The sequence below is a fragment of the Cylas formicarius genome, unplaced genomic scaffold (genome assembly GCF_029955315.1).
Source record: "Cylas formicarius isolate icCylForm1 unplaced genomic scaffold, icCylForm1.1 PGA_scaffold_4__25_contigs__length_36172078, whole genome shotgun sequence".
Taxonomy (NCBI): domain Eukaryota; kingdom Metazoa; phylum Arthropoda; class Insecta; order Coleoptera; family Brentidae; genus Cylas; species Cylas formicarius.
The window spans coordinates 3,579,269-3,605,849 of NW_026844334.1; the positions used below are offsets into that span (position 1 = coordinate 3,579,269).

The following is a 26,581-nucleotide window of genomic DNA, read 5'->3' on the forward strand; positions in this document are numbered from 1 at the left end:
TTACATTACAACATTTAAAATTTGCAAATGATTTCATTTCTGTACAGTCGTGCATCCACCGTACAGTCAAGGTTTGTGTGCATCGTACTCGTTAGATATAAATCTTTGAGTCTCGGAGAAAAGAGTGCTTTGAAAATGAGAGCATTTTTATGGAATCTACCCATAAGAAGTTGCTGTGTCAAGAGAAGCATTTTTTTATATGCGACGCGGCCATTTCTCCAACACGCGGGCTGTGTTACAATAAAAACGCCCCTTTTTGGTGCAATACATCTTTTTTTATAATTCGTAATAATTATGCTCATCTTAATTACCCGTTAAAAATTCAAAAATGCCGCCGTTTTTATAATCCGACGTGAAACGGTGGAATCTCAAACGAAAAACCTAAAATGGCCGCGGTTGGGATTTGACGTTTATGAGATATTTAAAAGCACGAATTTACATTTCACGTTTTTTACTAAAATTATGTGGAAGTGATGTCGGTTGGTGTACCATCGGATGAAATTTAACCGGGAGTGCCGTTACGCGTAGGTTTTTCGACATGTTAACGAGATGTCTGGATAATTAGCAATTTCGGAATTAATCAAAATCGATTTTTTAATCGCTTGAATTTAATGCCAAATAGATGTGTTTTATCTACAAGTACGCGTTTCGTCGCGTACGTGGGATGTTTTCCAGTCGTCAAAAGTGACCAATGTTTGTAAACTTTGCGTTATAACCTAACATCTTAATAGACGATCGGCACCGACAAAAATATGAGGCATTTGGAGGGCGAAATGCAATCGTCCTGCGAGTCCGACGAGTCGAAGCGCACGTGGTTGCAAACTTTTTCCGATATTAAAGAATTCGAGTCGCTTAAAAACGATATACCGCCGTTATTTTACGAAGACTTCCAAAGCGACGAAGATAACTTGTCCGCGTTAAATTTCGACATCAAGTATGATCTTGACAACGACGATTTCGAGCAAGTATTACGGAACGACATCAAGAAGCACCGGCGGAAAGCGGCGGCGCCCCAGCGGGCTTTCCAAGCCGATCTCAGCCAAAGCAAATCTATTGATCTCTCTTCCGAGTCTTCTCAGGATGAAATCCAAATTGCGACTGATGGTGTTGGTTTAATTAATAACGAGCTGACTGATGGTGCCGAAAGCATGTTAGATCTGGAGCAGGGGGATATATTACAGGAGTTCGAGGACCAGGATATTTTCAAAGATTTGCAGGAGGAGGCTGGTATATATTCCTTTTCAGTATGCATGCGGGTAATGTATTGAAGGGCTTTGTTTAGATGGAGAAAACATAGACGAGGAAATAATAGACAATGTGAAGGAGGAATGGAAGGCCCACTGGGGGGTGAAATGCAACATATGCGAGCTAGTCTTCCCTTTCAAGGCGGAATTCGATACGCACTACCATTTGAATTATAATTTGTCGCCCGTTTATACTTGCACATTTTGTAACAAGACGGTGGACAAATATTCTACTTTTAGATCGCACTGTTACAGGCATATCACTGAAGGTCGTTATAAGTAAGTACTGTACTAGTAGTAGTTATAATATAAAAATAGCATTGTCAGTGTTGCACATAGAAAAATGTTACTAGAAACAAAATTAACTTGTGTTGAAGTGTATCTTGTCCAAGTGCCAAAAGTAATTTAATAGAAAAACTGATATTACCTGTTAAAAAGTGACATATTGTTGAGCATAAATGCTGAAAACTTATACTTTTGGTAAATATTTTCTTAAAGGTCACAATGCAACGATAACAGCATTGTTAAAAAAAAAACGTAGAGAAGCTTAGATTATTTTCTTGTTAATTCCATTCTCCACTGCTCATCCATAATCTTTGCCATCACAGTCCATTTTTTTCTGAGCGTCTATTTCTGGCAAACGTTTTTTCGCTTTCACCTGAGGTTTTGGAAAATCAAAAGTAAAGCGTACAATTTTTTATTTAAATATATTCCGACCAAATTTTTTCTCATAACCTCAAAGTTCAACATTAAAGATTGAACATTTTTTCTTTCTTCATCACATTTCTACACTCCATCTATTAGTTACCAAATTACCAAAATCGAAATCAAATGATGGCATAATACTATTTTGATTTGTCTCATATAAAACGTTATATTAATTTTTTTTTAGTTGCTTTTGTGTTTGCGACTGTTTAAAACTAAACAAATTTGCTAGAGATTACTTACTACTCTTTCTGAAACAAAAAATACTGGACGTCGGGTAGTTTTTTTGGTTATATATTCATTTATTTTCATTTATTGTCTTTTGATTCAGTAACAAAATTATATTTGATCTAAGAATTCATAGGTGTGCGTGGTGCATAAGTGTTTTTAAAATTTTATTTTATATTTTTTTAATGAATCACGGATTTGGGCGAGGATATGATAAAAATTGCGGAGTTTCTAAAAAAACTTATAGGCATAAAGAGATATTGAAAATTATAGGCTGCAAAATGCAGATTTTTCCCATGTTTTTGAGTTTTGCTCCTAACTTTTAATACATTATGTGAGAATGATGTGGTATGCTTTTCAGTGTCAAATAAAATTCCAAAAACATGTGTTTCTGTGACTTGTTACCTGCCACCATTTGTCTATATTTAAAATATTTAATTTTATATTAGCAAAAGATATTGTGTCTATACGAGTGGACTCATTGGCTGCTGCCTATTTAGATTTTCTCTGCGACTACGTATGGGCTAAAATAAATAATTTAATTAGAGAACTAGAGAAATTAATAAATAAAAACTTGGGTGCTAGTTCTAACTCAATTTCATGGGGTTGAAAATGAATAAGAATAGAAAATGTTTTGTGTTTGTTAGACCAAATGATTCTTCTGTTTGTATTGTTTGAATCCATTTTTTCCGCAGAGACTCCGTATGAGGGAATCACAAAATTGCCACTTCTAGTCCATTCTTCTCCTCTTAGTAACACACGAAACGCAAATTATTAAACACACAGGCTTTAGATCAAAAGTTTAACTATTATCTCGTACACATAAACTTATTAACGTCACTTTTTGGGTATCAAATAGGTATTATTGCCGATATACTTGTAAATAATAAAACATAATTCCATGGAAGTATATAACCCAACAAATAACACTAAAAAGAGACAGGTGCTTATCGTTTGTTTACAGTCTGTCGTTTCTCCGCCTTATGGTAGAGGTCGTCTTGGTAGTCGTCATCAAATATCTAACGGATGTCAAATATTTATGAAAATTCTGTCATTTTTATGTCAATCAAAACGCGTGATGATAAAACTGGAACCCATCGGGCTTCTGCACGCTGTTTTTCAGGTGCAAAGAATGTGCCAAAGGTTTCAGTTTGCAGAGCATGCTGCACGTGCACATACTGGCGAAACACACCAAGACGAAACCGTTCATGTGCGAAGAATGCGGTCGCAGTTTCGTCACGAAGCCCGGATTGAAAATCCACCTGAAAAAGCACAAAACGGAACTAAAAGAGGACTATCCGTGCGTCGAGTGCGGCAAAGTGTACGCGACGATATTCTCGAGCTTTTGTTGAGGTTATATGGTCGGGTGTTTTAGTTTACACACGCGGGGCGGTCTGACGTCCCATATGAACGTTCACCGTTTGGGCAGGAGGTTCATGTGCGACGTCTGCGGCAAAACTTTCACGCAAAAGGTCAACATGCAGCAGCACGTTAAGCAGCACACGGGAGACAAACCCCACAGTTGCGGCAAGTGCGGCAAAACGTAAGTCCCATAGCGAGGTTTCTTGGCTGAGCTTTTTCAAATTTTCACCCGAAACTAAATAAAAATTGCTATATCGTCAATTTTGCGTGTTTACATATCAGTTTCAAGGTTTAATTTTTTTAAGTTTTCTGTGCCAGATTCATTATTCTGCAGGTGCTCTTGTAGAAATATGTAAACATATTTTTTTGGTGATTATTTCACAGTGGTAAATAATATTTTTCGCTGTTAGGCGATAGTTCTACTAGATTTGTAGTAGATGAAATGCTCGAAACAAATTTCTGATAATAGGCATCGGCAATCGTAACTCTCAAATAATTATGGCATTCTCTATTTCAGAAAAACTGAGCCTGATACGTTTTAGTGGTCGATATCCAACATAAAATGGTTTTGCTCTTTGGTTATGCCTTTTTATTTAGATCATCTATCTCACTCCTTGTGTTCAAAATGCCTTTGATTTATGTTTATACTTATTACATAATTTCTTGTTTCATTGTATATGGCTTTTATTAATTTATTGTCGATCTTTCTTGCTTGTAGGCTTTCCCACATTTTTATGCGCGAGACTGTATCGAACGCTTTCTAAGTAAACTGGTGATGGATCTTGTTAATTTTCAGGCAATGATTTCAATTAGAGCGAACATATGATCCTGCATGCTTCTGCTTATTAATTTTACAACTGGGAATACAACCCCATGACATGTTTCAGCAGCTATATAGAGTTAGTGAAGGAATCAAATGGCACTCTAGAAAAAAACGAAAAGAAAAGAAAAGTCTGAAACCGTTGACAGCGCCAATATGTAACTTTCAAAATAAAATGACGCGATGGTGACGCGTGACAGTTGCGATTGTCATTTTGTTTTGGCGCCAACTAGAAGCGGTTGTAGCGTAAACTACAATAAACATAAACGTCACTTTTTTTTCTTTATCTACGTTCCAGTTTCGCTGAGAAGTCGCATTTGACGCGACACTACAGCTTCCACAGCGACCAACGACCGTTCAAGTGCGACGTCTGCCAGAAAATGTACAAAACGGAGCGGTGCCTCAAGGTGCACAGTCTGGTGCACGCGTCGGCCAGGCCCTTCGTTTGCGAGTACTGCAACAAGGGTTTCCTCAGCAGTACCAAACTGAAAGTAATAATAATCTATTTTCCATTTTTTTTTTCCGAAAGTACATATAATCTTTACATATCCATGGCTGAAAAAAAAGTTTTTGGGATTACCGTCGAATTGCTTGTGGTTAGTCAACTGTGATACCCGGAAAGCTCCCAAGCAACGATCCTTTTTTTTAAATACCTGTCCCATCGAGGATTTTAATTTATTCAAATTTCGCGTGGTTATTTGTAAGTATCACAACATTGTAAAAATGTTTTTTTTTACCATAATTTTCTTATTATTATTAAAGAGAAAAGAAAGAAATGGTTTTAGGTGACAGCAATCGCAGTTACGAATTTCAATAAACGTTGCCCATGTTCAAAGAAAAAAGAACTCGTTATTTGTAAATATGGCAACAGTGTAAAATTTTATGCAAAGCAAAAATTTTACATGGGTTTTGGGCTTATTTTTTATATAATATGGTATATAACATATAAGATCGTTCTCCGCATTAATACTTATAATAGAATTGTGCAGAAAGTAAGGAACATTTTTAATTTACCTTCCTGAGGGTTATTGTTTGCGGTAAATGCAGTTATTGTATCCACTTAATATGGCGATATTTTTATGCTGTACTCTATATTAAGGTATAGCGTATACCAATTTTTCATATTAATTTATACGGGTGTTTCATTTTTTGTGTGATATTTAATTATTAAGAGTTAATAAATTTTTCGGAAATTAATTCTCAATACTCGTTACTTGAGGGTGCCATAATAGGAATCTGGAATATTGTTACCCCATATTTTTGATACCACCGTTATAGAAAAACATACAAATATCAAATTCAAGTTAATTAAAATTTTATGTTATTACAACTCATGTGATTCATTATGGTTTAGCACGCTGGCGTATAGAAAAATACATACGCACATTCAAATAAAATTCTAGATATTCTTGTATACTGAGTTTAACTGACTTTAACTCTGTTTCCCTGTCATTTCGCATTGCTTCAGATTTGTGTCTATCTCAGCATTTTAAAATTGTTCTTAAATTGATGAAAATTTTGAAAAGTAAGTAACCACACCTTTTTTTATATAAAAATATTAGTTGTAATTTAAAGTAACCCTTGAAAATCTTATTTTAAATGTTAAAGGCTATGTGTAATAGAAGACATAAATTAATTTATTATGGTTTTTGTAATATCACTAGATTCTATAGATGTAGGTGTTTTTGGTTCAATTTTCAACCTGCAGTTCGATATTTTACCTTTATTAGGATCCTGGATCGGCTTAAAATATGTATTATACTTAAATAATGATAGATAACACTCAACAGTTGCAAAATGTTATTTAAAACATTTTTTGACTAGTCAATCGACTAGTGCCGACATTAAATGTAGCGTTCGAACTATTACCGCCTCATCCGATCTTTTCAACGTTTCGCTCCGTAATTAAATTTTTTAATGATATTTATCAGCAACACTACAACATCCACACCGGCGAGCGGCCCTACAAGTGCAAATACTGCGACCGCGGCTTCACCAACTACCCGAATTGGCTGAAACACATCCGGAGGCGGCACAAAGTCGACCACAAGACCGGTAAACGGTGCCGCCCTCTTTCTTTTTTTATATATTCATTGATGTGGCGCGGCGGCGGGCTGCAATTTTCAGGCGCCGATTTGAACCCCAGCCAATCGAAGGAAGTCGTCAAAGAAGATGCGGTGGCGACGTCGGCGGCGTCGCCCAGCGCCGACGATCCCGACCAACCGCCCCCGGTCAAGGCCGAGACCGTTCCCAACGCAACCGACGACGCCTACATAAGCGACGTCTGCCTATCGAAGGCGGACGAGCTGCTGCTGCAAGAGGGCTTCCTCAATTTCCCGGTCGCGGACTCCAAGTGCGCCACCACCTTCAATCAGCAGCTGGAACTGCTGGCCGGTGAGTTGGGACATTTGTGGGCGGGGAATATCTGTTTTCTTGACGCATCTCAGGCGGCCACGCCCCATTTTATTTTTAAACGGCGCTCTGCACACATTTGATATGTTTTTTATGACGCTGCAATTGACACAGCATAGTTTGTCGTCAACGGCGCCAGCTCGGCAAAACGAATCTATTTAGAAAATGTCGGTAAAGAAATCTTTTTTGTATTTAAGTATTGTACGGCCATCTATCAGGTGAACAAAAAAAAACAGTGTGAACCGTAGAGCTACACACACACATTTTAAAAGTAATTTCTTGAAATCCCTCAGAATTCCTTAGAATCGCCCAGAATTTCACTAGGGGATTGCTTCATACTGTATACCATAATTCCTCTGCAGTTTACCCTTGGACAAATACATAATACTATTTTATGATGTGTGATAAGGAGAAATGCAATAATGAACTTAAATATATTTAATGTTAATCCTTCTCCTTTCACTTACATAATATGTATCTAGTATGAAAACTTTTGCATATCTATAATGTTTTTTGTTTTGTTGCACATATAGTTCACTCTCTTAAATTAAATGAACTTATTATTATTATTTCCCATAAAAAATATTATAAAGTGCAATTTATAATATTTGTCCTTCTCCCTTGTTATCGACAATCTAATTTTGAACTGTCTGTATATTGTTTATTGAAAACCTATGTTTCATGCACAATATGGATAATTTCGTTCAGACTGGTACTTTTCTACTTAAAATTTCTAAGATTTTAAAACCAGATTTTTAATTATTTTTATGCATATTATTTTTCTATTTTTCTGTAAAATTAGAATCCTAAAATGATTTTACTACAACTTCATAGTATCGAGAACTCTGCACTATTTCATAAATCCCAAGGAAGATGGCGCTCAAATCAAAAATTCATTAAATTTTAAAGAAGAAAGTTATTGAACCGGAATTTAGTGTTTAACTTATAACATGAACCTAAAAAGTGTCATTTTTTTTTTAATTTTATATTATAATTTTTGAGATAATTAGTTTAAATCATTTATTTGAGAAAAAAAAATAAGTATATATAGATAAATTTTAGACACGGAGAATACAAGACACTGACATTTCGCTGATATATTGTAGGTTCTCTCTGAATGGCAAATTATATTATATAAAAAATCTCATGAACTATGTTGCTGATCATCTAATTAATTCAAATTTCATTATCATCAGTGAGAACAAACAATACAAGACATTTCCACAATACCACACATTTTCTGTAACGTTCTCGATAATAATCCGCAAACCACAAACCAAAAACGAACAATAAGACACGAAAATTCACACAAATAAAAAAAAAATGCGCAGATAGTTGAAAACGTCTCAAGTGCCACCTCGCGGTGGGTTCTGGAACAAAATCCAGTCTGCTTATTTGGTTCCCTAAAAACGTATTTACATGGGCAAACATTTATTGTTATTGTTGAGAATTTCTATGTTTTTATTTTATTTTTTGTGTTTATTAGTTTGGTTTAGTTGTTAGAACTTTCGATACCGTGTACTCTATTTGATTTTCATTTTAAAATTGCTTTTAAGTGTGTCATATTTTGCTTGCAGTACTGATTTATATTGGACATGAAATACACGTTTTTTTTTATTTCCATGATCTTCAAAACGAACATTCATTTCACTTATCTGTTCTTATTTTAAAGAAAACTCGTCAACGATTTTAAAAAAGCTATTTCAAATTCTGAAAAATACACAAAAATATGTATTGGCATGTGAAACGTTGCCAGACGTAACGGGAAGTCTAAACACAGAAACAAAAGTCATTATGTAATGAATCGTACTTTTACTATTAATAAAAAAAATAGTTCATCGAGTTATCATATAAAGAAAATATATTAATGTAATTATACACTAACTCCATGTAATAACAAAAATTATTGATTCAATTTTATCATATCATTTAGATTTAAAAATTAAGTGAGTGTTTTGATATTCTTTATTTTATTGATTTAGTGTTTAAAAAATTTAAAAAATATATTTAAGCTTCTTCCCTTTTCCAAGAAAAATACAATATTTACATTTTTATTATATTTTGGTAAAAATGTGTTTTAAATCTTTTTTGAAAGAACACGCATAAAATATACGCTCTGCATACGCTCTGACTGATAAACTTTATAAAGAGACTTAAATAATTCGACTTTACACAGTTTATATGCGTTTTATTAGAGGTTTTTTTTTTGAAAAATTATAATACTTTGAATTTTATTATTTACTAATATTTAAAGAATATATTGATAATATTGACTACTATCCCCATTGCTTATTAGTTTAGAACTAACCAGCGCATTCGCCTAATTAATGTTTTTATTGTTGGCTTTAAAAAAATGAGCATGCGTCATAAAAATTCCTCCATGATCATGTAAGATAGCCTATACCGGGTTGTATATAAAATAATCTGCGCAGCCAATCCGGGGGCGTCGATAGGGACGATGGGATATCTGGTGCCATATTTTCAAACAGCCCTGCCCAACCAAGCAATAATACAGACCACGACGTCGAGCGTGCTTCCCGTACCCCTGCAGATCAACGATTTCATCTCCGCGGGCTTCGTTCAACAGTCTTGCGAATAAAAACGGCCCGCGTAGCAATATACAGGATGTTAATTTAATCTGACCGCGTTTCTGGAGCGTCCGATCCCGGAACCATCGGCGGGAACGTGTAAGCTCACGCTTATAGTCTTTCTAAGCGAATAGGGAGTAGTAAAACGTTTGTTCGTGAAAAAAGGTTGGCGAAAAATATAAAAAAGTAACTTATTTACTTTTTAAAAGTTGTTTTTTTATTGATGGCAAACTTGCTCCGTTTCTTCTATCTCCACATATTAACGTTCCTTGTCGAAAAAACACGGAAAAGTAGATGTTGCAGGAATGAATTTAACGCACGAACTTAAGCATATTCTTTATTTTTCTTGATGAATTGAGAAGAATCCTTTATTTTGAAAGGCAGATAATCGTCTAAAGTAGTCGAAAAGAATAATAAAAATACGTTGTAAAAAAAAAAATAGTCATCGGTACCTACAAATTAGAAGTAGCCTTTTCGCAAAACATGGTTATGAATTGTGCTTTTCGTATTTTTCTCAGCCTTATTATGAATAGTTTCGGGAAAACTATTGTAGATTGCAATTAAGAAATAGTTGACATATTTCTGAGTATAGGTGAAGTTACATATGTCAGGTAAAATTTTAGATTTATACCATTGTTAAACGCAAACTAACCAACCATAGCGATTCCAAAAATACTACATAAACATAAATTTTTTAAAGCAAAATCCTGTCAAAATCGGAAGGGTTACTCCAAAACGGAGGTTCATATGTTAATCTGCATAGCATAGCAGTAAGTAGCTAAGCTTAGGGCATCAAATGCCTAAAGGATCATCTGTATACAATACAGTATATTCATGTATTCTACTACAGACTTCATTTATACCACAGAGGGCTCAGAGTAGAGCCCCAAGGAACATACTTTACCGCATGAGAGCCAACAGGTCTGCCATAAGAATCTGTCTCTACTATCTGCTGAGTAGGATTCTCACGATATGATCCAATCAAATGTAGTGATGACGTTTTGCTAATTATCCTGTTGACTTCTTCAGAGTTTAACTGAAACTGTTGAGCCTATCAAACCGGGCAATTTAAATTTCAAAATATAAGTAAAATGAACAGAGTACGTTACTAGAGTACAGGTACTTCTATGTTTTGTCTGCAAATTATAGGAATTCTAAGTAATGTAACTAGTAGTTTGAGCCCATAGCACGGTTTGAAGGTAATGGGGGAATGAAAACAATGCATTCATGTATCACCGGACCTTTTAATTGTTTTATTACTCCGTCTGGCTTACTAATAGACTATAAGGATGATTTTATCACTCATTAAAACTAATAAAAATTTTTAAACTTGGGTCTGGTGCTGCTCCGAGCCGATCTTTTAAAACCGCATTTCTTATAAAGGAGAGGTTACTGTGTATCAGATATATAAATTTTGTTTTAAAACTTTATCTCCTGTTCCATACCCGTTTTGAGTCGATTAAACTAGCATCCAGTCCGCGGTAGCGCATTGTCTGTAATCGCCAAGTTATTTGTAACTCTCAGCGTAGAGGGTGTTTTACTTTTTAACTAGCGTGGATCTGAGCGGCTAGCGTCGCTTCCCTTAAGCGCTCCACCATCTCGAAACTCGATTGTCGAGCCACGAAATGGAATGTCTCGGACCAAAGGCTACGCGAGAGGATTTTACGGTAAAATTACCATTTTATCCGTAGCCGACCCGTATAAATTGTATGGAATTTGAACGAATTAAGTTGCCCCCAAAATTTGCGTTTTCTACGAGACGACATTCCATTTAAGACGTTTATATTTTTGTACGGTCCCGGTATCTCTTACTGTCTCGCAGTATGTAGCGTGTGATTTGATTTTAATTATTTTTGTATGAAGGTGCGTAATAAATATTGAATTTTTAATTATTTCGGACCCGCCTCCCCCCCCGCCCCCACACAAAAACAAACCGATTCGTCATAAATTTTTTATTAACAATTAAAATGTATTGTCAGTGACGTTATTTTACGTAAAGTTGACATCAACGTATTATATTATTTAATACGAATTATTTACGGAGGCTTTACTTTTTGAAATTCAACGGTTACGTTCATTATTTGTACGATCTCCATTGATTTAAACGTGAAGTTAATCACGTGGAAGTTGGTTAAGTAATGCAATTTCACCGGAAGGTCCCATTCGTAGCTCGGGACATTATATGTTAGTCTTGATATGCGACGTTTGTTCCTATTTTATCAATATGATAAGTGCCGTTCCCATTCGGACGAGTATTTAATCATTTCGGCTCCGTTTCGTTCCTTTTGTAACGTGCTCACCATCTGAGCCCGACGTAGACAAGCGAAACGGCCAGCCACGCGGACGGTACCACTCCTCTTGCCGAGGAATCCATTACGGGGCTTCTTTTGAGGTACACCGCCCTGCCGTTCAGCGGCTGGATACCCCGGAAGTTTTGGGTCAGAGGCGATTTTTCCGTCGTCTTGATTTGCTCGAACTTTTTCACTTGAGACCTCGAGATTCTCAGCGTGTTGGTGAACACGGTCCAGATCACCCCCTCGTTGCAGTTGGGAGTAGTGAGGGAGCCCTCGTACCTGTAGAACCCCGCCTTGTCCTTGGGCAGGAAGTCTTTGACACTGAAGTCGGTCAGCTGCCGGACTTCACCGACAGTGTCCTTTAAGTTGTCCAGGATGTCGAGAAGTGGTTCGAAGTCTTCCTCGTCGTCGGGACTGATCTGTAAAATACGTGGAGCTACAGAACAATAAAATGGACTTTTAGAGATATATGGGTCGGTGATACACTAAAAATAGTGTAATGTATGAGAAGAATGAGAGCAGAGAGAATGACCGCCTAGAAGCTTACTGAAAACATAACCAAAAGAGGAGAGTAAGAACGTCTCAATGTCAATTTACAGTTCGTTTACCTACGTTGATACTTAAATCTGCGAATATGTAACCATTTTAGTCTTAAAGTTAAGAAGTTTACAAATACAAACTGATTAATGTTACAGCTCGAATGAGTAGTAGTTTCATATGTCATCGCCTGTCCAGCACACTAGTGAATAAGCATGCTTCGATTAACAAGACAGATAGAGGCAAAAAATAGGAAAATTTCAATGATAATTACAGAAAACTGAAACTACGAGCTACATATGTTCTTTATTCCTGATCCTCAAGCTAGCAATCTAAAAATCATCAGAAAGAGATCTGCCAGTACTATTATCGAAGCAAATGAAATACCTATTTTATTGTAGAACATCAGTTCAAATGGAAGCAAAAAGCGTATAAACGGGGTTTTCGGAGCAATTGCAACGCATAAGTAAGACTGAAAAATGTGTTAGGTTTAATAGTTTTGTGGAAGATAGGAGTCCTGTCCTAGTATATAAAAATAACATAAATTTTAAGAACTTAATGACTGACTTATTTGGATTGTAAACATATTCAAACACGTGGAATTTTTTAAATACTATATATAAATGTCTTTTATTGCAGTAAAGATTTGCTAATATTTCGCGTTACGTATTTTGTTTGGTTTCTTGTGCAGCCGCTAGGTGGCGGAGAGATTCAAGTGCCGATATCATGTGAAAGGATAATCTACTTTTTCGAGTTCGTTGGGCAAGCTATTTAGGGGCACTCGGCCATTACCGCTTTCCGTCGGAGAATAGACTTGTTCGTAGTTAAGAACTGAATAGTTAAAAAGCCATCAAAAAACAAGACTAGAAGCGTATAAAAAGCATAAATATAGCACTAGCTATAAATTTTATATTTGCGTAGGAAGCTAACGCAGACTCCTAGACTACAGGAGCAGGAACTTCAGCAGGCACCGGGTGTGGAAGTGATTTTTTGAAAGTGAAAATAAAGACGCGTTTAATAGACAAGTCGACCTATTTTCTTGTTTTCTTCCAAATTGGCAAAGTCGTCTAATTCAACTATATAAAAGTAACGCTTTACTTACGTGGTTACCATTGCAACCTTTTAGCCAACCCTCTTCACCCCACCCTTGTGTAAATGCTTATATTTGCGTGACAGAATAACAGCAACTTTATGCATGACTGCTTAAGATGTACGTCTGGTTCCCAGCCATACTGAAATAATTAAAGCCATACTGGTAGTGTAGCCCAATCTTTCTAAAGATCTTTAAGCTCTAGATCTTTCTCTAATTTTCCCGAATACTTTAGAATAATGAAAAATGATCTGTGGATATCGCGGATCTGTTAACGAAGAGGATGAAGTTCTATTAAGGGCAGAATCCGCAGCAGTTTCTATAAGAAACTCCCAACAAAGCCAAGTATCTTCAATTTCTTTGTAGCGTGTCTTATTTTCCTTCAATCAATCTGAATTGACACACTCTTGCAAAGGCAAAAGGGCAAAGAAGAAGAAATCCTGGCGGAAGTCCGCAATGGGCGGGTGTCTCTAGCACACTTGCCCAAAATGCAAATAAGAAGAAAGGGTGCTGACCAATGAGAGCGCGTTTAACGTTTTTGCACATTTTATCACAATGGGGCGGAATTTTATTTAAATGGGTTTAAAATTTTATCCGAAACTTAAACATTTACGGAACCCTTCCCCATCCAGTCTTACCTCGAGCATAACCGCGAACACTGCCACCCCATTGGGATGCTCGACCGCCTCCGTCATCTCCATGCCCTTGATGTGGTGCACCAGGTGCAATTCTAGCGGAAATCTGGAACAGTTTTTTTCGTCACGCAATCTGGCGCATTGTTTTTCCCTCCCGATATCGTTTATCGGCCGTCTGACGAATTAACGGGGAGATTTGCGATTTTACGACCGACATCCGATCGCAATAACAATTAAAAAGCGCCGATGCAGTAGACGAAATTCGAAAAATTCGCCGCGTAACGTTGAAATAGCAATTTCGAAGCGATTTTCGTTTGTTTTCGATTCGATTTTTATCGGGTGTTCGACAATAAAACGAGATTTTCGCAGTGAAGTCTCGGCATGTTTGAAAATAAACGCTCGATAAAATTTAAATAAAACGCACTCTCCGTCTCAACATTAGCAGTGCTTATAGTAACGGAAAAATACTTATTTTTGATTTATTAAGATGTTTTGTACTGATTTCTGTAACACCCGGTATTGCCTGGCCTTGTGATGTACCGTTGAAACTTTTGGTTATCTTGGTTAGGTTTCTTTAGTTTTGGTCAGTTCCTTTGTTGAAGTATTGATTCGCATAACGAATGAAAATATTTTAATAAAAACCCTTTAATTCTCAAGCTGCCTGACTCAATATTTCAACAATAAAACTAAAAAATAAAGAAAACCGAAAGAAGAAAAAAGTAGAGTGAAGGAAAAAAACAAAAAGTGGACAATGAAAAATAGTCATAAATCCAAAAAGCCAAAGAAAGAATAAAATAAACAGGTGATTTGCTATGATAGGCCAATAAAGGAAGAAAAAAGTGTTTCTTTTTATAAGGAGAAAAAAATTTCGTGCGTTTTTTTTTATTTTGCACGCAGTCAGATATTTGTTTTACTATACCGAGTGCCTCCGAAAACGGGGCGACTTCTTTTTCATTTCTGCAATTTTCTTTAGCGAAAAAAGAATTGAAGTCTTGCGTCAAATAGTTTTTTATTGACAGGATTTTAAACAAGACGTGTCCGAAAAAATGCCGCAAATAACGCAAATTGAGTATAGAGCAGTCATAAAGTTTTTGACAAAAGAAGGGTTAGCATCTAAAATTATTAAAGAACGGCTGGATGGTGTGTATGGCCAAAGTTCTCCTTCGTATTCTGTAGTGAAAGAATGGCCATACGTTTTCGAATGGGGCAGGAGTCCCTTGAAGATGATTCAAGAACTGGTCGACCAGTGGAAGTCATAACGGAAGATATTGTTGCGATTGTGGAAGAGGTGGTATTGAGTGATCGACGTTTAAAGGTCAAGGAAATCTCAGAAATTGCTAAGCTTTTTGATACAAGTGTTCATCGAATCCTGCGTGATCATTTAGGTATGCATAAGGTTAGTGCCAGATGGGTTCCTAAAAACCTTTCGGCTATTCAAAAATAACGCCGTGTCTGTCGGTCGGAACCGAAGCCTGTGATAGAAACTATTGTGACGGGAGATGAAACTATGGTTCTCTATTATGACCCTTTATCGAAAAAATAATCAATTAAGTGGCGTCGTAGGGGTGAAGCACCTCCAAGAAAATTCAGAGCCTGCCAGTCAACAAAAAAGGTGATGCCCACGATCTTTTGGGATTGTGAAGGAATTCTTTTGATAGATTTTAAAGAAACTAATACCACTGTCAATGGTGAATATTACGCAAAATTATTACATAAATTGCGAGACTGCATACGTGTAAAACGTCGAGGAAAACTGACCAGAGGCGTGCGTCTTTTGCACGATAATGCAACTGTCCATACTGCTGGTGTTGCACAACTGCCATTTTGGAGTGTGCCATTTCAGGTTCAGAAAAACTGGTTCTATTTTCTTCTAAATTGGTTGAATTCTCAGGTACTGGAACATCTAGGCCATGTGCAAACGCGAGGTTCGGATAAACAATATTTTTCAAATATTTAGTATTATCTCCACATGCAGAAATGGTCATTTGTTGGTTCTGGCCATATCATTGATACTACAAAAGGCAGGGATCGCCTGGTCCACATACTTTTACAAACAGTAAGTGGTACCGAACGTTTGTCTTTGTCTTGATCACCAATTTTTAGTATTTATTTGTAGTAGTAGTATTGTTTTTTAAACAGCTATGTAATGTCACGTCTCTTTTTGCATACGTCATGAGGTATGCATACACATTTCTGAAATATAATTTTAACATTTCTCAGAGTATTTTAATGAAACAAAACTCCGAGTATTTTACTGCGGAAGCGATGAATTTCAAAGTGCGAAAAAAAAGTCCCTCCACCGCCCACCGGGTCCCCCGTCCAATTTGCCGTCCATAAAATTTAAATGAAATCCTTCGTGTGCGGCAGGGTGCGAGATTAAAGCGATATTTTTAACCGTCAGTCCTAACGTAATATGCGCGAAATCCCCGGGCAGGCGTCAAATCCTCGCACTTTCCACAATTTGTTTAAAATTTACTTTACTTACCTGATATCGTCGACGGTATGCTCGGACTGCCAGTGGAAATGCAGGTGGTCCAGCTCGTAGAAGCCGGGCAAACCGCCCCCGTGGACTTTGGGATTTTGCACGTGTTTGAGCCGCACCTCGGCTAGAAAAAATGGCCGACGTATATCGCGGGCTTACAATTAAACGACGAAAATGGTCATGTTATGCGTGACAACGAAGCTGCTGTCAATATCGCTAACATTTTTGACATAAAACCTTTTTTTCCCAAAATAATGTCAACTTTATCATTTTAAATGGAACATCCTGTATATTTTGCCATTGCCATTAGACAAGTAAAGAAAAGTTTCATTTACAATTTTTCCCATGATCGGGTGACCCGGTAAATAGTATTTATTATCACAGGTCTCTCCTAGACACAATTTTCAAAAATAAAATAAAAAACAAAAAAAAGATATCGTTTCCGCTCAAACCGGAAGTGCCATTGACTACATATTATAAAAAAATTGGACATTCTGCCCATATTACCCCTTTCAAATTTCAAATCGTTATGTCGTTTAAAAGCTACAGTGTGTTCCCTCTTCCTTGTGTCACCCGGTATATAATCCTAAGTAAGCTAATATGGCGAAAATGTAATATTTCAGATGGTGGAGTTATCCACAATGAGGGAAATTTGGAGGTAATAATACATTGATTTATTAAAGAAAGTATTTTCAGATCAATGCCCTCCACACCTTTTGCTTTTGATTTAATTCTGGATATTACTCTTTCCACATCCTCCTCTATTGGCTACGCGTTAATGTTCAAATAGTTCGGCGTCTTCCAGGAACCTTTAGGATCTGAATAAATGATGTGTGCTTAGGAGATAAATATACAAAAAAATACATAGAAACAACATAGAACTTTAAAAAGAACGACTTTTATCAGGTCCTAATTGTAGAATACATTCTACTGCCAAAAGTGAGGAGACTGCGATTTGGAGGCGCTTGATTTTTTTTGCGGTTTTCTTGACAGATTGGCGGGAGAAATTTTCAGGTGAGGACTTACCCGAATGACCGTTATTTTTCATTACCGCTACCGTACGCTGACCGTAGCCTTCCATTATCAATCTGCTGAAATTTTTCCACATGGCGATGGACGGGGACAGTCCGATGGGAGACTGCCGAGAGCCGCTTTGGCACAATTCAGGCCAGGCACCTTAAAAAATAAAAATTAATCATATTTTCACTTCATAATAACGGTGTTATTCTTAAATATTTTAAATACAGGGTGCGAAGATTATTAAAAAAAAAAACGGCTTTTGTTGGAATTTGGTAGGTACATGTTTATTGAAAAAAAAAGGCACTCCAATGCTTTTTTCGCAAATAAGTTAAATTTTGAAATCCCGATTAATTTGTTAGTAAAAATGACCTCTGGACTTTGTTTACAGCGAAAAAATTGAAACCATTAAAAATCTTATTTTATCATTAGAATTAAATTAAATATTAAATAATGATAATACTGTTTTTTTGGTAGTGGGAAATCTTGCTAACAAAAAATTCATCTGTATTTGGGGTTGAAATATGGTCATTTTTACTAAGGAATGAATCGCGACATTTTCTTTGTTCAAAATATTGAGTGTCCTGCTTGTCGCGACGCCACTGGTGAAAATGGAAAATTAATTTTAGAAAAATCATATCAATGAACAAAATGTCCATAGCAATTTCATTGCTAGTAAGGAAAAAACAATTTTTCGTATCTTCAACACCCTGTATATCAAAAATAAAACAATAATATCATGAAATACCCTTACATTTTTTCTCTATATTTAGATACACACTTACTCGACGTAACGCCATTGAAACAGGTGTCTCAGTAAACTGCGCGGATTAAAACCGACAGTTACAGGGCGGCCCAAATTACGTCCCATTTTCGGATTTAAATCGTTATTTTTATTTTTTTGCGTGTAGCAGCTTTTCGCGCAAGCGTTGCTAGAGCTAAAAAGCTACCGAAGTGCTGAAACTCGCGGCACAAATCTTGGAGGTCCTTTGGATTTAGGAATATCGCGTTATTGAAGCACCCGGATTTCAAGAAGTCGCGAGTCATGTAGTTTTCCTTTCCACTTGGACTTGGCAAGGAAATGACATATGAAAATAGCTGTACGCCTCATTGCACTTAATTGCTCTGGCCTGTTTTATAACACGTGAAGTATTTGGGGCCGAATGCCTATAGGAAATTTCTTTTTGTTTGTTTTGTTTCGGTACAAAAATACTATACGGTCATGTTGTTATTTCTAGTATAAATGATGACTGGCTGTTTATCGATTATGCTTTTTTTTTTTTTCAAATATTACAGCAAGTTTTTTCGGCAAAGATTTTCAAAAATTATCAAATTATCAGCAGATAAAGTGTAACATTAGTCACAAAATAATTAAAACAAGTGACTTATAAATCTTTTAGCGATTTTCGTATATCTTCAATTGGACCGCATAAATCATTAAAAATGTCAATATTCGGCGAAAAAAACGCCAAAGTATTTATCGTTCCTTTTTGTTAGTTAAGGGTCTGACTTTTTTGCCTCTTTTTTGAAAGTTTTAGTTGAACCATTTTTTTGCTTACAACTGGTACTATGTACCAAGCCAGTTGGTACGACTATCCTTGAAAAATCCTAAATAAAAATATGCATAATAAATGGAGATTGTAGTGAATACGCATTTTTGAAACCTTAACCTTGACACCCTGTAAAAAGGTATGGTTAACAGATAGAGATAATTTTTTGTAATCCATTGTTTGGGCTAAGCAAAGTGTTATTAGAGGAAAAGTAAGAGCAAGAAGAGTAAATTATCAAAAAAAAAGTAACTAAAAATCTTCAAGAAAGAAAATGTTTGTAGCACAGTCCCTGTGTATGTATAGCGATGGTTCTTTGAAAATATTTTTGCTAGATACTTTGTTTTTATGTAAAAGAATGATGAATAGCCATGGCGAACGTATGAACTAAGGAAGTTTTTCAACTGATCCACTATTGCTAGGCGTCTGTTTACGCGGGTTCAGTTAGAATTTTTGAGTGGATGTTATTCCTTTGGTATATTTGCAAGAAATGTGTTGACCAAAAGCAACCTAAATGCTGTTCAGTTCCATCATTATAGGTTCGACATTAAGCAAATGTTGATAAATGCGTTTGTAATATTTGACTCAAACAAAACGCAACATAATATCAAATAAAGTATAATTTTAATCAACAAAAATATTCTGAATAATCCGTTTAGTTTTAAAATTACTTAGTTAAAAAGAACATTTCTAAAAAAAACCATTGTAGATTCTTCAAGGTTTCCCTTCTAAGGATTACAAATCGGGTGATGTGGATAGCCAGTTTCAGAATTCAAACTTGTTCAAAAGCAATGCTGACCTAAAAAAAATTGAGGTTTTATTGAATTTTAACAGCACCTCCAAGAAAATTCAGAGTCTGTCAAGATTGAAAAAATATATGACTATAATTTTAAAATTGTAAATTTAAAAATAAATAAATAAAATTCCTAAACTTGAGCCCCATCTTCAGCGATACAAGTCGTTCTAATTTTCTAACTACATTGCCTACAGCAACACGTTTATTTAAAATTTATAAAACTATGGCTTTGCGTTTGAAAAAAAAAAGATTTTTTACTTCTATTTTTGATCACCCTGTAAACATTTACATTCAAAATACGCACTCATCCAAAATTAAACAATTATGGCTCCCTTAGGTCTACAAACGTAAGTTTTGATATAAAATTCAAGAATTGTCGAAAACGGTTCGACTTAGGTGGAATTAAAATCCGCAATAATATATAGGGTGTTCTATTTAAAATAAGACAGCTAGTATTTGTTTCAGATGAACGGAACATCTTGCATATACGAAAATGAAAGCAATTCTAATCTAATTCTTTTTTTTCTATCGTTAGGAATTTCTGAGTTGTTTGGGACACCCCGTTCCAAAATAGTCAATAAATTTTATTGTTTGTTCCATGAAGAAATTCATCAGTTATTTTACAAATTAATCGGCACTGTAAAACTAGCGTCCATTACAGAACGATTACATCGTTCGCCATTTTCCTCCAGATCGCGCATCCTCATTAGCGTCTCGTAGCAAATCCCCAAATCCCGCGGTGATAATACATAATCGGCCATAATACGACAGCCGTGACCTGTCAGAAACGCTTATCCAGTTCCCCTTGATTTTCTCGGATTACCGCTCGGCTCTCCGATAAAGCGTAATCCATCGAAGCGAAATATTTAACGACGATGTTTAAGATTAACTCGACGTCTAATAGGAAAAATAAACGCTCCCCGCCCGCCACCACCCCGTCGAATTCGGAACGAAATCAAAACAAACGTCCGGGAACAATCTTTGCCGGCGCTGCAATCAAACTAAATAAAACCTTTATTGCCTGCAGTGCATAAATATACGCCATTATTCAATTCGGTTCAACGCCGAAAGTTAAGGAACGCAAATTTTGCGGTACGGAGGGCGGGGGGGTACCGGCAATTTTCTACGACGCGTTTGAGAACGCGGGGCTTTTAAAAATACGCGCCGAGCAAGAGGAAAAAGAAAAACGGCGACAATAAATCTGAATCGGTTGATGAATCGCTGTTTACTAACGTTAATGCGCTGGCAGGCATTTAAAACGCGTAATATTTAGTGGTCGTGGTCGTATAACGTTTGACTGGTACCCTCGGAGATTTTTTGATTTTAAAAATAGTCCTATAGAACGGTTTCATGTCCGAATAACTCCCGCTCTTTCGAGGGACTAACGACTATTAAAAATATGTGGGTGAGTGGGCCGCATATTAAATTCAATATTAATATTGAGAATTGGATGTCACCAAAGGACTGTATCTCAGATGTTAGTTTCTTTTACATGACGATATAGCCTATATAGACAGCTAAAACTTTTGTATTTAAGGTTTTTAAGTATTGTAAAGGGTGTTCCAGATATTCCGTGGTATATAAGTGTCCTAAATTTGCAGATATCCACTTCCAATTTAGCAGAGAAGTAAAAGTCCGTGCCCACATTTAAACAGAAAAAAATGGCGGCAATCAAACTTCACAAAGTTTTTTTTTTTGAAAAAATTTTGAATTATTTTTTTGGTTATGTTGGGCTCCAGAAAAACATGTTTTTCTCCATAACCATTCACCCGATCGGCAAAATTATTTAACCAGCAAACGCGGAAGATACAGTGCCATAACATTTATTTCAGGCATTTTTACGATTATATACAGGGTTTGCCACTTACAGACAAAAATCTAAAAAAAAAACAGAAAATTGTTTTTTTCCCGAGTAAAGGCCGCATCAAGAGCTACAATTTTTTTATTTGCGGTTTTCGCACGCTTATCGAGATATTTGAAAAAATCCATATGAAAATCACTATTCCGGGAGCTCAGTCAAGACGTGATAAAGATTCATGGGCCTAACCTCTATTTCCAGATTTTTTTCAAATACGTACAGGGTGTGTCGATTATGGGTAAAAAATCTATAAGACCCCGAAAATTGCCATTTTTGTGGATAAAAAGTTTGTAGTGACTTTGAAATTTGGCGATACGTGGTGAAAGACGGTTGATACAGGGTGTAACATCTTTACATCGATTTTGCGAAAGTTCTATAGTGGTTCGCAGGAGAACGATAGAAAAATAATGCCTCACTGTTTTGGTTAGTTTTTTGAAATACAAAGCTGCTACGCGCTACAAACTTGCCCCGCCCAGTGACGATTTTTCAAAAGCAATCTTGTTATTCTCTTGTAATTCTGGGGCTCATAATTTTCGCATGTCGACTACCAAAAACATCCACCCCCGCTGAAAGCGGTGGTGTCGTTTACACCCCCAACGGAAATTGGATAGCGGCAGGGTTTCAGGACATAGACGTTTAAGGAAAGGAAAGATTGGAACTTTTGAAATGCCAAAACCTCGTCTATATGTTCGCGCACACTGTGTCCTAACTTATTTTGTTTTCGCTATACAGGATGTCAAAGTTTTTGGAAAAATGTGTTTTTTTCCAAAATTACTCAAAAACCTTTAAGTTGAATTTGATAAAACATGGCAAGTCTTTGTTTTTTGTTGTTATACAGGGTGTCCCACGACATGACTGCCATAGCTTGGAAGTACATCCGGAAGAGGCAATACTTAATACGTTTGAGGCCCAACCTTCTACGAATGTCAGAAAAATAGGTAATAAACTTAACGTATGCCAGATGAGAGTATTGAGTACATTACACAACTTCGGTTGGTACCGGTACCACTTCTTACCTGTACAAGCTTTAAAACCTGCCGGCTGTGTTTCAAGACCTGAATTCACATTTTCGTTGGTGTGACCGACCCATTGGTCATTCGTTATTTATGTTTCATTGAAAGTGATCATCAGATATTACTGGATCATGGTCTTTTTAATGTTAGACAACGAATGTGAACGAGTCACAAAATTTCTTAATCGAAATTATATAAACCTGTGGATTGGAAGAGGTTCTCAGTTCGTTGGCATGCAAGGTCACCTGACATTAACAGATTGCTTTTTATGGGGAAGACTGAAAACTTGAGTTTATGCAGAAACTAATGAAAACGGAGCTAGCTAGAATTATGGATACCTCAGAAACTCTTCGTGCTGTTCCCGAGACTGTTAGCAGATCTACTACTCCAACTCTAAGAAGAACTAGACTATGTCAACAGCAACTGGGCGGACATTTTGAAAAACTTGAATTGAACCAATTAATATTATTAGAGTGGTCAGATTGCATAACATACATGTTCTCTGGAAATGATTTTCAATAGCGTTCCACCCTAGCAACACACTCTCAAGCTATGACAGTCATGTCGTGGGCCACCCTGTGTATAGAGCGTGATTTAATTTATATTTATATCTAAAGTAGCGGTACATCACTGTTGAAGCTTTGAAGATTTAATAATAATTTCATCAGATCAAGCGATCAAAAATGAGCCTTCTACGGTACTTTCGTTTTTTCTTTTATCTCTTTTCGTGTTCAAGGTAGAAATTAAAAACTTTTGCCCTGATTATTCCGGCACAAAAATTTAAAAATAAGTGACTTTATTTATCAAAATCGGTTGAAAGATTTTCGAGTAATCAATAAACTTTAAAATTGAAAAAAAATTCATATAGACTAAACCAAAAATAATTCTTTTTCACTCACCTTCATTTCCGTATTTCCAGTCCGAAGCCGAGACGAATTGGCCTAAAAATAACGATAAAAACGTTAAGATTTTGGAATAATTGTTCACTTAGATTTAGAATAAACCAACCTACGCCACATATCACCATCACAATAAGACAACTCGCGCAAACCACCGGCATGATCGCGTTAGAAGGATCGCTGATAATAATATAATATGTTATCGTCCAGGCTGCGATATTATAAAGCCGTCTTTTGTTGTTAATTTTCTGCCCTTTCGGACGCACTTAAACCGTATCTTGCTTGTAATTTTTCATCTTCTAGTTATTTTATCGTACTGATAATTTTCAGAGGACAATTGAAAAGGTTCATGATTTGTTTTGTTCGGAAATTTATGTATTATTACACGTATTTATGTTAATCTTGCTTCGGGGTAAATAAACGATAGCGAACTGGGTAGTTTCCTTTATTATAATCTTAAGCAGTGATCAAAGTTACCGTATTATGATAAGATATTTACGTATTTATATAATTTATTTAGATTGTTTCAAAAGGTCGACATAATTTTACACTTTTGTAATTTTTTTTATAATACTAACAGGAAATAGCGAACACCGGAATATTCACAATTTCCTGATATATAATATATATAAGTATATATAAGATATAAGTAACACTCCTGCCACTAATTTTTCAAAATTTTCCTTTTAATTCGATCTAAGCTCTAATTAAATTCTCCGACATCGATATAAAAAGAATTGCTAAAATGAAAAATTCTGTCGCATAAATAATATAAAAGTTTCATCAAATTTAAATCTGAGGCGTCAGACGTAAAATAAATATAATAAAATTTAAATGATAGATAGATAAAACAAAAAATTAAAGAAAATTAGCTTTTCGAGCATTTATTCTGACAAATAAAACAATAAAATAAGAATTTAAAATTTTTTTCACCGTCATTTTTTTCCCAAAACCAATTAGTAAAAACCACTATTGAAAGATGAGGTATCAACAAAACCCTGAACGTTGAAAATAACGTGTCACTTTTTTATTATTTTTTTAAAATAATTCACAAACGAAATCTAGAGCATTTTTTAAAGAAATAAAAAGTTTTGAAAATTCACGATCCACAATTGGAAAGCCTTTATCTTTAAACACTGATTACTTAACTTTCTCTAAGCAACACTCATGTTCCTCATTTTTCCTTTAAATTCGATCTAAACTTTAAGAAAATTTTCCGTGAACCAGATAGAAACATTTGCAAATTTCAAATAAATCAAATTTCACCGAATTCAAAATATGAAAAGCATTAATTCTCATAAATTTTTACATACCGAGCAAAAACAACTGGCTATAGAAAATTTTGGTCTGAAAAAATACCTTCAGTATTTAAAATAGTAACACCTCACTTTTTTATTTTTTTAGTCATTCAAAAACGAAATCAAAGACATTTTTGAAGAAAATATTTGAGAAAACAAGATCTAAAATTTAAAAAAGTCGACATTTTTATAATAACAATAGAAAACTATTGAAAATCAGAATATTCACAAGTCAAAAACATTTATATATAAATGCCGATTCATTTAACTTAACTAATATGACATAGAAGTTGCGCTGAATGCAAATATCACAATATAAACTCAATATAATTTTAAAAAGCGTTCTTTAGGACATAAACGAAGGTTTTGACGGCAAAAATATAAAAATTCCTGGTTTTTATTTTGGCAAATAAACAAAACTACTTGAAAATAAATAAATAGGGGCTATCCGTACCATATATTTTTTAAAATCCGTAGCAAAAACAACTATACAAAATGGAGGTCTCCCTTAACGTTGAAAGTGATAATTTTTCACTTTTTTATTGTTTTTTCTTTTATCATTCAAAAACGAAATCCAAGATACTTTTTAGTAAAATATTTGAGAAAATAATATCCAAAATTTATAAGACGCTTTGTTTTTTTATTTTTTTTTTTATAATAACAACGGAAAACTAATGAAAATCGGTTTAATTTTTCCGAAAACGATATAGAAAAATTTCTCCCTTCAAATGGTCTATCTCAAAATTATTTATTTTAGTGGGTATAAGTGTTTCAGGAAATAAAATAACCTTCAAAATAGGTTTTGATTGCAAAAATATAAGTTTTTGAAGCATTTTTTCTAACATAAATAATACCCTCAAAAATAAAATTTGAACTTTACGAATTTTTTGGAAACAACAAATAGAAAGATTTTTCCTTTAAATTCGATTTAATTTTTCCGAAAGCGATACACAAAAATTTGGAAAAATCAAAACTCTTTTCGTTACTAACCTGTCCACTCGAGTAGAACCACCACAAAAACGAACGCCTTCTGTCTGACGATCATAATCTGCTGCAAAATTCTGCGAACGCGGCAGTGGAAGATTCAACAATTTTTTTTTGTTTCACTGGCCGTCACGACCGACTCGATTATTGGCAATGCGCCCCTAAGCGTTCCGGTCAGTGCATAAATACATCCCTGCCTGTCGAGCGCGATTGCCCACTACCACTGCCGCCAACCGAACGGACACGTGAAAAATGACCTCCTCTATTTCGGATCCGTTTGGGATTTGATGCCCAGATAAACGGAATCCCGCCATGTCTGATACGAATTTTATAGCACGCGACATTAGGTATGTCGTAATTTGATTCACGATTGATGACGGTCGATCTAGCAACGTCTTGGTGGTGATGAAGTTGGTTTATTTATTGATTTGGTGTTTGATGGACATTATGGACACTGCAGGTGAAGCCAAACGGTGTCCACTGAATTATATAACCAATTATGTAGGACGGGTTCGTATGGCATTTAGGCTACGCGGGTGGAGTGAAAAATATCCTGCCTGAAAACAAAAAACTTCTGGATTCGTCCTGCGTTGGTTGTTGACGAATCGAACTTGCTGACGTTCCGCTGTTGGCTTCCTCAGAGCTTACCTGAAAGATGGTTTCACTAGTGTTGACGTTAATTTTGGTTAGATTTTCCGCTTTCTCATGATTCATGTTTGAAAGGGTATCGAAGTCGGATGGAGACAAAATGTAGAGATAGAAGAGTCTTATT

The 26,581-nt window shown here is 35.6% G+C and overlaps 2 protein-coding genes across 3 annotated transcripts; one reads left to right on the forward strand and one right to left on the reverse strand.

Moving 5' to 3' along the window:
* Window positions 1-97: 97 nt before the first annotated feature.
* LOC132700515 (zinc finger protein 726-like) lies at window positions 98-11,249 on the forward strand. The gene is made up of 8 exons (XM_060667881.1): window positions 98-1,227; window positions 1,283-1,523; window positions 3,301-3,498; window positions 3,553-3,720; window positions 4,658-4,850; window positions 6,291-6,414; window positions 6,487-6,753; window positions 9,204-11,249. The coding sequence occupies exons 1-8, from the start codon at window positions 753-755 to the stop codon at window positions 9,368-9,370; spliced, it is 1,833 nt and encodes a 610-aa protein (XP_060523864.1). The 5' UTR covers window positions 98-752; the 3' UTR covers window positions 9,371-11,249.
* A 32-nt stretch (window positions 11,250-11,281) lies between these two features.
* LOC132700516 (putative carbonic anhydrase 3) lies at window positions 11,282-26,049 on the reverse strand. Of its 2 annotated transcripts, none has more exons than XM_060667882.1 (6): window positions 25,816-26,049; window positions 23,528-23,569; window positions 17,424-17,573; window positions 16,401-16,521; window positions 13,919-14,021; window positions 11,282-12,072 (listed from the first exon to the last, which is right to left on the reverse strand). In XM_060667882.1, exons 1-6 carry the CDS (start codon window positions 25,868-25,870, stop codon window positions 11,656-11,658), a joined length of 888 nt encoding a protein of 295 aa, XP_060523865.1. In that variant the 5' UTR covers window positions 25,871-26,049; the 3' UTR covers window positions 11,282-11,655. The 2 variants fall into 2 exon arrangements, with proteins under 2 accessions (XP_060523865.1, XP_060523866.1); XM_060667883.1 differs by lacking the exon at window positions 25,816-26,049 and adding an exon at window positions 23,637-23,753.
* Window positions 26,050-26,581: the final 532 nt, after the last annotated feature.

Bases quoted from the DNA above. Each gene is read 5' to 3' on its own strand.
- LOC132700515 (XM_060667881.1), top strand. From the start codon at position 753: ATGAGGCATTTGGAGGGCGAAATGCAATCGTCCTGCGAGTCCGACGAG. The intron at 1,228-1,282 runs GTATATATTCCT...GGCTTTGTTTAG, and splicing joins AGATTTGCAGGAGGAGGCTG to ATGGAGAAAACATAGACGAG. The intron at 3,721-4,657 runs GTAAGTCCCATA...TCTACGTTCCAG, and splicing joins TGCGGCAAGTGCGGCAAAAC to TTTCGCTGAGAAGTCGCATT.
- LOC132700516 (XM_060667882.1), bottom strand. From the start codon at position 25,870: ATGATCGTCAGACAGAAGGCGTTCGTTTTTGTGGTGGTTCTACTCGAG. The intron at 16,522-17,423 runs GTAAGTCCTCAC...CATTTTTTCTAG, and splicing joins GAAAAATAACGGTCATTCGG to CCGAGGTGCGGCTCAAACAC. The intron at 14,022-16,400 runs GTAAGTAAAGTA...AAACTGTTCCAG, and splicing joins CATACCGTCGACGATATCAG to ATTTCCGCTAGAATTGCACC.